This window comes from Phaethon lepturus, unplaced genomic scaffold (genome assembly GCF_000687285.1).
Source record: "Phaethon lepturus isolate BGI_N335 unplaced genomic scaffold, ASM68728v1 scaffold9904, whole genome shotgun sequence".
In the NCBI taxonomy this organism is placed as follows: Eukaryota; Metazoa; Chordata; class Aves; order Phaethontiformes; family Phaethontidae; genus Phaethon; species Phaethon lepturus.
Window position 1 is genome coordinate 88,307 of NW_010535566.1, and position 13,961 is coordinate 102,267.

Below are 13,961 nucleotides of genomic sequence, written 5' to 3' on the forward strand. Positions count from 1 at the left end.
GGAGATACAGTGGTACATAGTATCTGGTATATATCCAATTATCAAGACACAAAAATTAATTCTACCTAAACTATTTTACCTACATTTTTATCTCTAAAGTACTCAATTGCAGGAGCCCATTATAATCACACTTTTAAAATCATCATCATCAGGTGATGATGATTTTGGCACTTGTATAATGCCAACTTAATGCAATTTTCATACTCATCTCAAGGTGAATGTTGTGGTAAGGCATCTTACTGCAATTAGAAAGTGCATACAACTCTGATATAATTTTCCAGAACTTACTATTCTTCCTTTAAAAATAAATAGGAAAGAAAAGATTTCACCACAAATAACTAACCATACCCTTGTGATTTCAAGAATCGTGAGGATAGCAGAAAAGAAGAGTTAATATGGAACAAGAAGGATCTTCCATGGTTCTGGGGACCAGAACTAAGGAGTAGCAGTATGTAAAAGTCTCAGGCAGCAAGAACAGCAGAACTTAAACTACAGACAATGATCAAGTAAGAAAAACATCACACAGAAAAGAGGGCCTGTTTTCACCTTGACAGAACAGCAGACAGTAAAGGATTCGATTGTTAAACCTACCTACTGCTTTCGTATGCATCAAATTCCTTGCGCCTAACTTGTAGTTATTGATGGATCTGATTTTCACCTGGCAAATATTTGGTGATTTCTGGTACAGGTTTCTCTATGGGCTTGTCTACATTACATAGTAGTGGAGACATTCCTGACTTAGTCCCAGAACTGGTATCAGTGTGTTGCTCAGCCTCATTAGCTATGCTATGGAGAATTACATATTAGCTTGCATGCAACACCAGGCTAACACACTGGTACTTTTTCCAGGATGTGAAGAAGTATCTACAAATGGTAGATCACCTGCATTTGTGCAAAGCATTCAACACTGTCCCGCACCACATCCTTGTCTCTAAATTGGAGAGACATGTATTTGATGGATGGGCCACTCAGTGGATAAGGAATTGGCTGGATGGTCACACTCAAAGCATTGTGGTCAACTGCCCAATGTCCAAGTGGAGACCAGTGACAAAGTGGTGTTCCTCAAGGGTTGGTATTGGGACCAGTGCTGTTTAACATCTTTGTCAGAGATATCAACAGTGGGATTGAGCACACCCTCAGCAAGTCTGCCAATGACACCAAGCTGTGTAGTGCAGTCCACACACTGGAGGGAAGGGATGCCATCTAGAAGGACCTTAATAGGCTTGGGAGGTGGGCCCATGTGAACCTCATGAAGTTCAACAAGACGAAGTACAAGGTCCTGCACCTGGGTCAGGGCAATTCCAAGCACACATACAGGCTAGGTGGAGAACTGACTGACAGCAGCCCTGAGGAGGAGGACTTGGGGATGTTGGTTGATGAGAAGCGCAACATGACACAGCAATGTGGGCTCACAGAAGGCCAATATGGTTGGCCTGAGTTGCATCAAAAGAAGCGTGACCAGCACGTCAAGGGAGGTGGTCCTCCCGCTCTACTCTGCTCTTGTGAGACCCCACCTGGAGTACTGTGTTCAGCTCTGGGGCCCCCAACATAAGACGGACATGGACCTCTTGGACTTAGTCCAGAGGAGGGCCACAAAGATGATCAGAGGGCTGGAATACCTCTCCTATAAAGATAGGCTGAGAGGGTTGGGGTTGTTCAGTCTGGAAAAGAGAAAGCTCCAGGGAGACCGTATAGCAGCGTTCCAGTACCTGAAGGGAGCCTACAAGAAAGCTGGAGAGGAACTTTTTACAAGGGCACATAGTGATAGGACAAAGGGCAATGGCTTTAAACTGAAAAAGGTTAAAGTTAGATTAGATATAAGGAAGAAATTCTTCACTGTGAGGGCTAGTGAGGCACTGGAACAGGTTGCCCATAGAAGCTGTGGATGCCTCATCCCTGGAAGCGTTGAAGGCCAGGTTGTATGGGACTTTGAGCAGCCTGGTCTAGTGGAAGGTGTCCCTGCCCATGGCAGGGAGGTTGAAACTAGGTGATATTTAAAGTCCCTTCCAACCCAAACCATTCTATCATTCTACGATCAACACACCCAGAGCTGATCCAGAGGTTGCTAAATTGGACAGGATAACAAAATTAGCCACTTAGTACTGGATGCCCTTGAAACAACTGGTATATCTTGTCTTACTTTTAAATACTGCTCACAAAGTGAATTATACAGTATTAAAAAAATGTTGGGGAGACATGAATAAGTATCTGTGGGGTGGAGAGGGGAAGAAAACATTCAAGTGAAACTTACTGGTGGCTCATCTCCAGTTCCCAGGACAAACATGCTGACTTTCATATAGCCTTTAGCTCCTGAATTTGTATCTTCAGGATCACTCAGCAAAAGCCATTTTCTCATGACTGCATGGCCTAAAATAAAACACCCCCCCCCCCCCGAATATCCATTACATAGTAGCAGAAAACATAAAATCAAAGTCAACTGTTCCAAAAGCATGCTATATCCTAAAAGTAAGTATTTCAAAAATTTATTCTGTCCTAGACAGGTCTCAGTAGTGCCATTCAAAACAAGAAATCTAGTGGAGTTAAAATGATGTGGCATACTAATTCAGGGACATAATTATCAAATATTTTTGCATTATTTTTCACATCTTAGGTCTTTGATACCAAAACTAATATCCAAATTTTGGGTGCTTGTACTTCATCTTGAAACTACTGGAAGGAGTTATGTATTTTTGGATTTTTTTAAAGTTAATGCTTAAACCAGGAATCGTAAATAACTTTCCATTAATGTTGTTGTTTTACTTTAGAAATTTAATGAAATATTTCAACTTCAAGTTTCAAGCTAGCAAAGAAGCTCTGAAGTAACTGTTACTTACCAGGCTCATCATAAACATAGCCAATGTCAATCTGAAATAAAGATCAAAGGCATTACCTCTGAAGAAATACCAAAACAGAAAAATGCTAGGGCAACTCCCCTCAAGTTTTTCATGAGTAGTACTACATTGTTCCCTTGTCACAAACAAAAGACAGTTTACATAGCATATTCTTGGGAGGAGAAAGAGAAAATACCTTACATTGAAAAATGAGGGATTTTGAATGAATACAGCGGCCAAGAAGGAAATGCAAGAAAAGATCTATTAGAACTAACAGCTGTAGTTACTTTCTTTCCTCAGATCTCCAACTTTTTCACTTATCAGAGACAGAAGATGAGGCTAGCTTACTGCTTCTGGAATTCCCTATGTTCCCCAATTATTTTATGTTCAGACAGGCTTTTCAGAACTCTCCCGTTTCTATTTCCTGCTCAACATCTCATCCTTCAGTTCCAGAAATGAAGCTTGGGGTTTGTTTTTTTTTTCTTTTATGAAGATGATGGGCAATTTTTCCCCCACTTTGTCAAATCTGGATAAGACTGCACATATACCGCAACTATATTCATTGTATCAGATTTCAAACACGTTCAGGAAGGTAAGTATGTTTGCTCATGGCAATTGGGCTAGTATTCCTTGCAGGTAAACTCTGAAAGGATGACTTTCTAGAGAGAATTATCCTTGGGGTTTTCTCCTGGAATGTGTGCCTGCAGGAACAGAAGGCAGCTGAATGACATGCTGTCACCTGCTTAGTGAATGACCAATCCTCCATAGAGCAATATACCACTGTCTGAATCACTAGAAATTACATAGATAATAAGCAGTGAGAAACAAAGCAACCAGCTTTGGGGCAGAAACTGCTTAATTTAGAAAAGAGCACTCATCCACACTTGCATATTTTTGTGAAAACCTGGTCTAGAGACCTACTGAATTTATGCAGTACAAAATAAGCAAACAGAAAATACAACCAACACTGATATTAGAGATGTTATAATAGGGGATCCCAGCAGCTGTTACAATTGTCATGTGAATTCTTTGTCTGTATGGCTTTGGGAATACCTTCAACAGGCAGATGTCTGCCTCCCAATATTGACCATAACAACTACAAATAAAAACAATCTCACTAATATCACCAGAACCACAGAAATTACTTTAACTAAGCGACGTCTCTTTTACTTGACAAACTTCTCACCAAAGGAACACCTTTCCACATCACTTCAGAATGTGTATCTTTATGCTGCCATACATATTGCTATTCTGCCTATTAGCTACCTAATAAAATTATCTCTTCAAAGCCTACCTCATACCAAATAATCACCCTGATAGCTTCTGAGGAAAAAAATTTATCTTTTGGTAAATATTTTTTCCTCTTGGATGAAAGTTAGAGAACTTGGTATATAAAACATACAATTTTTTTTAACAATAATCTTCTACTCAAATAAAAAACCTGTTTACTAGTGCTTTGTGCAAATGGTCTCTAGCAGGAGAAGTAAGACATCATCAGGTAATTCTTTGGCCCCACGCTAAAGCAGTATAAATGTAAACATTTAAAACAAGTACTTTAAAAATTTATCTCATTTTAATTAATTTAGTCAAGATATGGAAGTTGTTTCATACCCACCTTAAATTCTCCCATTAGACAGTCTGCTCGTAGAGAGTAAGAATCATACACCTAAAAATACAGACAAGCATGAAACAGGAATGTTCCTAAACATCATAGTGAAATGCATCCAGAAGCCTTTTGAACATGCACCATTTTTTCTTACCCGAATGCTAACTGTTTCGTCAAGCAACTCTAATGGAGTCATGTGGACATTGTAGAAAAATATCTGTTAAGGTAAAAACAAACAAAAAAACCCTGACTCAAAATGACAAACACATAATTGTCTGAACAGAAAAATGCAAAAACATTATTTTAAGAGGCTTGTGAAGCATGCCTGCTACAGTACTTTTACCCTGCCTCCTTGCTGGATACATTATATGATAATTTAGCGCAGAATAAAAACCTAAATTGCGTAAATAAACTTAGTACAAGATAGAAGAAAGACAGTCATAACTTCCATTTGAATGAATGTAGTAGGCACAGCTGTGCTGCAAACTTTCAGCACTGCCTTTTCTCCTTACTCTGCACTTCAGATTCTCCTCAGGGGAACAATGTGGGGAATTAGAAAGGTTGTTCATTTCCCAGGACATTCAATCCTGGTCTAGCCATCTCTGTTGTAGCTGTCAAAAAGGTCTTGTTCAGAGCTAGTGGTTATAGTGATTGTAATGATTTGCATCTTTGAAATTCAAGGTCACACAAATAAATCTGATCATTTGACAGCATGAAGATAAATATACTATTTATTAGCTTATTTGTTTTATTAATATTATATGCCTCAGTAAGTTTGGTGTTTGAGCCCAGCTATATTCCAGTCAGTACTTTATCCAACAAAAGGGAAGAGTATATAAATACGGTCTCTCCTATTCCATTTTTAGCCTAGTGTGGATACTGAGACTGCCTAGGAATTGATTCAATACAGGTGCAACTGGCTTTCTCCCTTCCCTGTTTTCTACCACTGCTTCATAAATCTTGACTGCTACCTACAGCTTAGTTCAAGTCTCAAAGTTTTATAACTTCCTTGTTTTTGCCTGCATGTGTTAAACATGCTTGCTGCCCAGTTCCAAAATTTTTTGAATTTTCCATACATGCCCAGATAATGAAAGTTATCCCTCAGCATTGTCTCTATTAAACCTAAGCTTTGCAACATTAGTCTTCAAGACATGGGATCATTCTTGTGTCCCTTATACGGCTTTGAATTCTCTCCTGCATTTCAGTTTGTTTGATGTATGGATCCCTGCCTGGACAAAGAGATCTAGTTGTGGTTTTACAAATCATGGGTAACAAGGCAATGACATTTTCAGATTTTGTGTGGCAGTCTTAGTGACTCAAAGCATTGCACTGAACGCTTGTCTGCACACACCATAGAGGTCTACAATGATTCATGATTTTGTAACCTGCACACAACTATTCAAACTCATTATTATGTCACATGGCCAACTGTATCAAAGAACATTCTTCCATATGTCTCAGCTGAAGTTTGACTTCCTTCTAGACAGCTTTATCTGCTAAGACTGCCAGCAATACAGATGTGTTTAGTGATGTGAATACATAAAGAAAGGGACTGCGAACTCCAAAATGCAGATTAGCCATAATTATCCTTAAATATTAACAAATTCTTATTCATTGATCATAAGGAAAGCTGTAATAAGTATTTTTCTATGCTTGATAGCATCAACATTTCAGCTACAGTGTTCTTACACCACTCACTTCATCAAAATATGGGTTGTTCCCTCTTTTGATTCTTGTTCGGTGCGTCTGACCGCAAACATGAACTTTGACTACTGGTTTGATGTTATTTCCAGGCAACTGACGACCTTCAATGACTCTAACACGAATCTGGAAAAAAAAATTTCAAATATTTGTATTAATTCATTCCCTATATTACCTACCATCCTGGTGACAACAATTTCTTACTATACCACCGAAAAAGTTAGCCAACACTTGAAGTAGCTGGCAGATAATGACTGGACAGACTTTGCAAACATAATTATGATATTTTACTTGAATTTTACAAGACAAGTTTGGGATAATTATTTCAGTAATTTTTTTTTTACTTGCTTTTACTACTTATTTTTAAAGCGCTGTTGTAGTTTGAAACATGTACAACTATACAATAAACAAGGTTCATCTAGATTTCCGTCAGATTGAACATCTCTGTAACAGGCAAATTTGAAGAATACTTTTGAAATACAGGCTTTCAAATAAAGAGACTAATTGTCTCTACAGTGCATTAGATTTGCACAATCTGACGTTAAATTATGCTCAGGCTATGTGAAAGGAGCAAGGTCATGCCAGGCGGAAAAAGGGAACATGCAACATTTAATAAATCTATTACCTGGAAATCCTGTGGTTTGTTAGAAAGGATTCTCCGTGTTTTCTTTCCTTTGGTGATGCGTTTAGCTAGCTGGGCTTCTTTTGTGCCACTTGGAACTGCTGGTGTGATACCACCAACTGGACCATCCAAGCCATCCTCATAACCTCCATCGTCTTCTTCATCTCATACAATAAGCAAGCAGTGCAATTTATAAACAAATAGCACAGCTTCATGTTAAAGTTACAGGAGTAAGAGTCTGATATCTAAGACTTCCACTAAAATCATATTATTATCTCATTTCAGCAATTTTTTTTGCTAGCCATATGCTCATGCTTCCAACTCCTTTTGAAAGCTAGTAATTTTAGCCTGCTTAAGAAGAAACTTATATCCCAACCAAACTAACTCTGCATCTTCAGGATGCAGAGTATCTAATACAATTCCCATACACTTTTTTGAACCAAATGATGGAAGTTTCAGCAAAGTACAGTTCAGCTGTAATCATCACCAGACTAGTTCACAATACAGCAGGAGAAACTAATTTTATTCCAGTTGAAGCTGTTTCCCAGCAGCAAGACTAGGCTATAGCGTAGTATTGGTTTTTACTTCAGAATCTTGAAAACACGAAGACACTTAGGGTCTACCATCCAAAATAAAACTCTGAATCCTCCTCCACTGGACTTAACTGCGGAATAAGTTAAAGTTTCTTAGTAAGCCTCTTTGACAGTTCTGAAATCACACCATCTCTATGGAAGACTGTTCTACAACCACATGACACTACAATACCTGATCACACAGTGAGATTCCTGTATCACAAAACAGGATCCCTAAATATCTACATCACAGAAGTGTGTCACTCCCTTGTGTTTCCAGCTTCTTTTCTTAACAGTGATTATGCTAAAATCTACAGGAAGAACAAGTATCGCTCTTGGTTAGCATTAATAGAATGTTTGTTCATTTTTTGAGTTAGTTTGCCAACACAGGATGATGATCACTTTGCATAATGAAGTCCTCAGTGATTCTTGTAAGAGATGTATAAAAATACAAAGATTGACATACGATGTATTTTATAACTGGAAGACACCACCTCCCTAAGACGTCTCAAAAGCCATCTGCCTGGATGGATCCATGCAACTGACTGACTACACACCATGACTTAGCACTTAATTCTTTATTTCTGAAACTGAGCTGTAGCAATCTCAGCTGGGGAGGTGATTCCATTTCATGGGAAAAAGGTATTTAAAATCATTAACTAGTGTGTTTGGTAATTTGCATTGAAATAATTTTCATGCAGTTGCTGGATACTAGCTAAAAACCTGACATGTTTTATTTTACCTGTATTACCCTATAGTTCAAGTACATTTTAAAAAATATCAAAATAATCTCATATAAGTCAATTTGCATTTAGCCTTCAAGTCCACATTTCTACAAAATTATTTCAACATGTAGTAATTTAACACACAGCTTTTTTTGTTTGCATTACCTATCCTTCCACTCCCCAAGAACATCTCTCAGTGAAGTTAGTGGAATCAAAATGTACCCCGCTGAAGACTTCTAATTTCAATTTTTTGCTTCTTATGTTATTATCTATCAGCAGGTGATGGTCAAATTGATTTATTTCTCCTCAAACATGTAACCCATTACACTTAATTCTTTTCTGCACAATCACAACCTGGATATAAGGGTAATTATTTGCCTGTCAACTGCAAAAACCTGTTGTTACTTCACAGTTCTTTTAAGAGTTGGGAAAACCAAAGGATCTCAAAAACACTCTCAGCAAAAGCCTGCTTAGTATGGTATATAGAGACCAAAGAATAATCCCTACTGATCACAATATTTCATATGATAGTCAAATATCAAGCCTGATATAAGATACAACAGTGTCTTTCAAAACTTACTTATTCTACCGGGAAAAAAAAAAAAAGTCTAATGATTTAAGAAAATCTTTTCACAAAGCTCCCTGACATTGAAAGTAATAGAATGTATTTTTCAAAAAATGTGACTTCCCTGCATTTTTGGTTAGCCCTAGCATGACAGCAGATAACTGCTGTTTCTCTCAGCATTCAAAACCCTTTCTTTCCTAAAAAAAGAGACATTTTGAAAAGCTTTTAAGCAACATCATTATTTTGTAACCTGATTCCACTAGAGAAAATGAGGATAAAAAAACATTTTATGTAAGGAAATGCCAATTTTCTTCCTAGATGTAATTCTGAATCATCCTTAATTTCTTTAAAATCACTATCAGGCAGTCTTGACACGCTTGCTTCTGGTTACATTTTTTTCTGATGAACAAGGCAAGAAAGTGATTCAACAGCATTATCTTAAATATCTCCATGATCTTTTAACAATGATGTTCTGAGAAGAGACTGAAATACCTTCTTGTGTGTTGGTCCCTCCTGGATCATTTGGATTTGCAGGTCCAGCTGGTGGCTCATATCCTACTACCAAATCAATTGTTGCCTATAAAGAAATACACAGGTTTTTTATGTAGAACACAGTATTCACAACAATTGATTTAAAGCAGTAAGTTGTTCTAACACTGTACATGAACAATTAGCTATTCATAGTCACAGCACAGTACTAAGCTGTATGTACATACAAACAGTAAAGATTACACAATTTGCACCTAATAGAATAGGCTCTAAAATAATATCTAACAAATAGAATCGCTGCGTTTTTATTTAGAAAAATCTGTCACAATAAAAGTATGTAAGATGTTCTACAAATGTTAATGTATTTAGTTCCACAATATTCATGGCAGACTAGGTGACATCCTAAATTTACAGATAGGAAAACAAGGCAGTGAGAAATAACACTATCTGATCAACAACATAACAAGTCTGAACCATAAGTAAAACTTCCTATCTGGCTCTTCCAATTGCTTGTTCATACCTCCATCCTGGAAGAAAAACACTATGTCATTTTCCATTCTAATTATAGAATTGTCTTTTTTGTGCTTGACTGCGGTTTTGGATTATTGACCAAACCATTATTATTCCTAGTTGCCACAGCAACATGAGGAGTCAGCAAAAGAAGCCCAACTCTGTGAGCAACTAACCATGATATTAAACTACAGCTGATGCGATACTGAAATTACCCTTAAAACCTCTTATTATTAAGTGTACTAGAATGCAGTATGAAGTGCCTTAACAGTTAGACTGCACAAACACAAGTAAGGTCCCAGTTCTAGAAACTGCTTAATTAATAACTAAGTTAATAACCAGTTAATAACTCTGTTAAATTTAAACACGTGCTAAACCAAGTTAAGCAAGTTCTTGTGTAACTTTCTGAACTGAGCTGGCAGTGAACATGCCCCTGATTATGTGCTTTCTAGAATCAGCACTATGACACAGGGGGGTATTAGAAAGAATACAGCAAAAAAGTGCATATGGGAACTCCATCTGATACTTAGAAAAATGCTCTTTTTCAACACCAGGTTGATTTCCATGCACACTCTGTGGCCCATAATATTTATAACATATATATACAAATACATAATACATACAGATAAAACAATTTATCTAACTTAAAGGATATTAAACAAATTCAGATGGTATAGACATAATTATATCTTGTTATAAATTTCCTCTGAATAGAGCTTTTGCTACAAGATTCCAAGCATTTAAGTTACAAAGTAAAAATAACTTGAAAATATTTTTGTTTCACTATTAACCCTATTGCTGGAGCATTTTGATCAAGAATACAGTAAAATAAGGAAATGTAAGCCACTCACTCCAGTTTCTTGTCCCCTTTCATTTAGCAGAGGTATGAGTTTGAAGGGAAAAGATCTGCTTTGGTTACCTACAAGATCTTTAAGCGCTATGGATGCACTGCCAATTAATCTGAAATGAAGTAAAAATCATTATTAGAATGCAAGTATACATCAAACAGAAGTTCCCTTTTGTCTTTTGCTAGTGTCTGTCAGTTGGCCAAATAACTCCAGCCATGGCTTGAAAACCCAAGACACAATGAAAGATCATTGCAAATGTTATCTAATGATTGTGTACTGCTAATTTGTATTTTCTGTTTCACTGCACTTAAAAATGCTAGTGGTGTTCTTAACCTAAACAAGGTTAAAAACCTAAATCTAAATAAATTTTATGTGTATTTTTGAAAATAATCTTCTGTATATCTTTCAACAGCCATGTCATTTGTTTCAGTCACTGAATTCTCTTTGGTCAACTAAAGGATGTAATACTTTCTGTATATAGCTTTGCAAACTCTCAGATGAGAAGTAATGTATAAAAGCAAGTTATGACAGCTATTGTACTACACAAAGAGACACAAAAAGACATACACATCTCTGTAATGAAAACAATAAAACAGAACAAAGGCAATCAATGTGCTTACTTAAGGCTTCACAAAATTAATCTTCTTGCCCATACTCTACATTTTGGAAAAGGTTCATCTCCTTGCCTCTAAATTCTCAGAATGTTTCAATATGGCTCTAGAGAGGCCTACCAAAGGAGGCTGCCTAAGAGATCTGATGTTATGTCGTAGACTCTCCTGAGCTATGTCTGCCTACTTTGGGACTGCATCTGTCACGCCCGTACTCTTCAAAAAAGTGAAAACTGCACGCACTTTTAACCTGAGGCAGAGTTTCTAACAGTGTGGCATTGGTCTCATGATATCAGGCACGGTAATTCGTTCCCGTAAGTAGGTAATAACAGTTCACTCTTATACTGAAGTGGATTATTGGAATAACTGAGATTTTTACCAATGAAAAAAACCCCAAGATAATTTCACCTTGTAAATATTACAAAGAACATGTTTTACAAACAAAATACCAGCTTTGATGCCAAAGTGGAAAAAAAGTCTGTATGCACAGAATTTAACTGAGGCCCCTTTGAATAGATTACAGTGCTTTTTCATGGAGAAGCTAAGGATGCAAGGGCATTTTTTGACAGGGAGGAAAAGCATTATTATAGCTACCCTTAGGTGCTATGTCATGAGAACATAATTTACTTTTTGCGAAGTACACTAGGATAGGGAAGTATAAAATATTAATTTCTTGTAAATATACATTCCAGGTGTTACACATTACAACTTTTGTTTAGCTGTGCAGAAAAAATAATTACACTTTCTGTTTGAATGACCTGTTAGAATTATTTTGGTGCTGTCACCACCTCAGTCAACTCTGCTTTCCCTGTTCATCTGACCCCTCTACAATCCCACTACTCAAACCTTTCATTTCTGCCCCCCAAATTGCCCGAGCACAGTCATTTTCCAGCTATGCCTCACATATTTGTGACACACAGCAGATGGGCTAGATGTGAAAAGCACTTTAAGATCAGGCCATGCTGCAGAGGAAATGCATGAAGCTGTTCTCACCTTTCAGATGACCATAACTGAAACTCTAATGCCATTTCTAACACCTGCCTCTCTGCTCTTTACTGAACAGACACCTGGATTCAGCATCGTAGTCTTGATACAGTGTCCTTTAAAAAAACTATGGAAATGCACCTAGTTACTTCAGTGAGCATTAGATTAGCCCCAGGTACATTTTCACTTTTTACAAATTGTTACAGAGCTGGATGTTAGCTGAAACACTGACTTTGTGCATTTCTCAACTTTAGGGAGCTTGAGAAGCAATTTCTCCTGTTATGCAATCAAACCTGCATTCAACCCACAAGACAAACCTAGATTTGGAACGTCAGATATACATGCAGTGGTCTTATTTATCCCTCCAACTGTAGTATTATTTGACATCGTTTATGATTTGATGTAGCAAATCTTGACACTAAACAGTAATGTCCACCTAGCTCAGGAAACAACAGCAGATAGTCTCTCTCAAACAGAAAGAGGGTTTTTTTTTTTCCCCGTGGCTTCAACATCCCAAAAATTGGTGTTATATAGAAATCAAGTAAGTCTGACATTACACACCAAAGAGAACATCTTCCACTATATCTGACCAAACTTTTCCATGTAAAGAACAGGTGTCATGCAGACAGACACTGATACAACTTGACAACAGTCAAAGAAAAGCAGAAAAGGTTCATTCCATAATGACTGCAAATCCCAAAGCAGTTAAGAGAGAAAAATACTGGTAGTTTAATGCATTTTTCTCTTTATTACATACCCTTCTAACATGTTAATAGCTTTGAAAGCAAGTATAGTATAAGCAAATGGGAAACTATTCCTACAGTTGGAAGGAACAAATTCTTGAATTTCATTTATATAGCTGGATACTGAAAGAAACCAGCTTCTGTCACTTTTTTTCCTTCAATGCAAAATTAATCAATAATAACTTTCAATTCCAAATATTCCTGTTTCCTCCAAATCCTTCAACCATGACTATGCTTTCCCATTTGAAAATGTTAACAGAGAGAAACATACTTAGTTTGAGGTATCACAGAAGAGAAAAACACAACAAGACTACCCAAAACCAGCTAGGCCAAATCTGGTTATAGAGGAAGCCGAATAAAACCTTTTCCTATGTACTTTCGTAGAAAAATTTTGTAGATTTGCTATTTTGATTTGGTATGAGCTGGAGTGACTTACATTAACTCCAAAACCAACTTCAGTTCAGAAGTCACCCAGTCTCAAATCATCTGGATGACTGTTTCAGTAACCACACCCTCCTATCTGGTGACATTAACTCAAGAACAGCTGTTCAACAGTAATGCTTTTGAAATTTTCCAGTGTAAATTTCCATTTCTACATCCTCATCTGTCCTGTGCAAATTATAACTGTGCACACATTTGAAGACATAGTAATAATTTTTAAATTGAATTTGAATTCAAATTGAATACACATTTGAAGACATAGTAATAATTTTTAAAATTCTGATCACCTTCAGAAGGCTGAAGAGGGAGTCAGTTCTAGTAGCCTCTAAAGTCCTTTGTTTCCCCCCCTCCTTTTAACGGGTTGGGCAACAGTCATCTCCAGTCTTTTCCCACTGTAGCAAGAATGCGAAATCTAATATTCAGCCTATATGGTATCTTAGCCTACTTCTAAGCTTTAGCCAAATTCTAAGCTTTAGGCAGTTAGTCTTTTGCCTTCCCCCACATGGTCCTATTCACTGGGTTTGGGATGTTTCACCCCTCCCTTAGCAGAACCACAGAACTGATGAGACTGGAAGGGACCACTCAAGATCATCTAGTCCAACCCCCCTGCTCAAGCAGAGTCAGCTAGAACAGGTTGCCCAGGACCATGTCCAGTCTACTTTTGACCATACAGCTACTCAATGGCTGAAGTAATATTTTCACAAGTAACCAGGAAT

The 13,961-nt window shown here is 37.3% G+C and overlaps 1 protein-coding gene across 1 annotated transcript in view; it reads right to left on the reverse strand.

The window, feature by feature from the left end:
- The window catches only part of MYOF (myoferlin), a 72,723-nt gene that overhangs the window by 43,975 nt on the left and 14,787 nt on the right, over positions 1-13,961 (reverse strand). Inside the window, exons 4-11 of the mRNA XM_010285879.1 lie at positions 10,473-10,581; positions 9,115-9,199; positions 6,764-6,924; positions 6,136-6,264; positions 4,592-4,654; positions 4,447-4,497; positions 2,835-2,865; positions 2,242-2,367 (exon numbers count right to left, since the gene is read on the reverse strand). Of these exons, the coding sequence (XP_010284181.1) occupies positions 2,242-2,367; positions 2,835-2,865; positions 4,447-4,497; positions 4,592-4,654; positions 6,136-6,264; positions 6,764-6,924; positions 9,115-9,199; positions 10,473-10,581 (755 nt within the window). The remainder of the gene's footprint in view (positions 1-2,241; positions 2,368-2,834; positions 2,866-4,446; positions 4,498-4,591; positions 4,655-6,135; positions 6,265-6,763; positions 6,925-9,114; positions 9,200-10,472; positions 10,582-13,961) is intronic.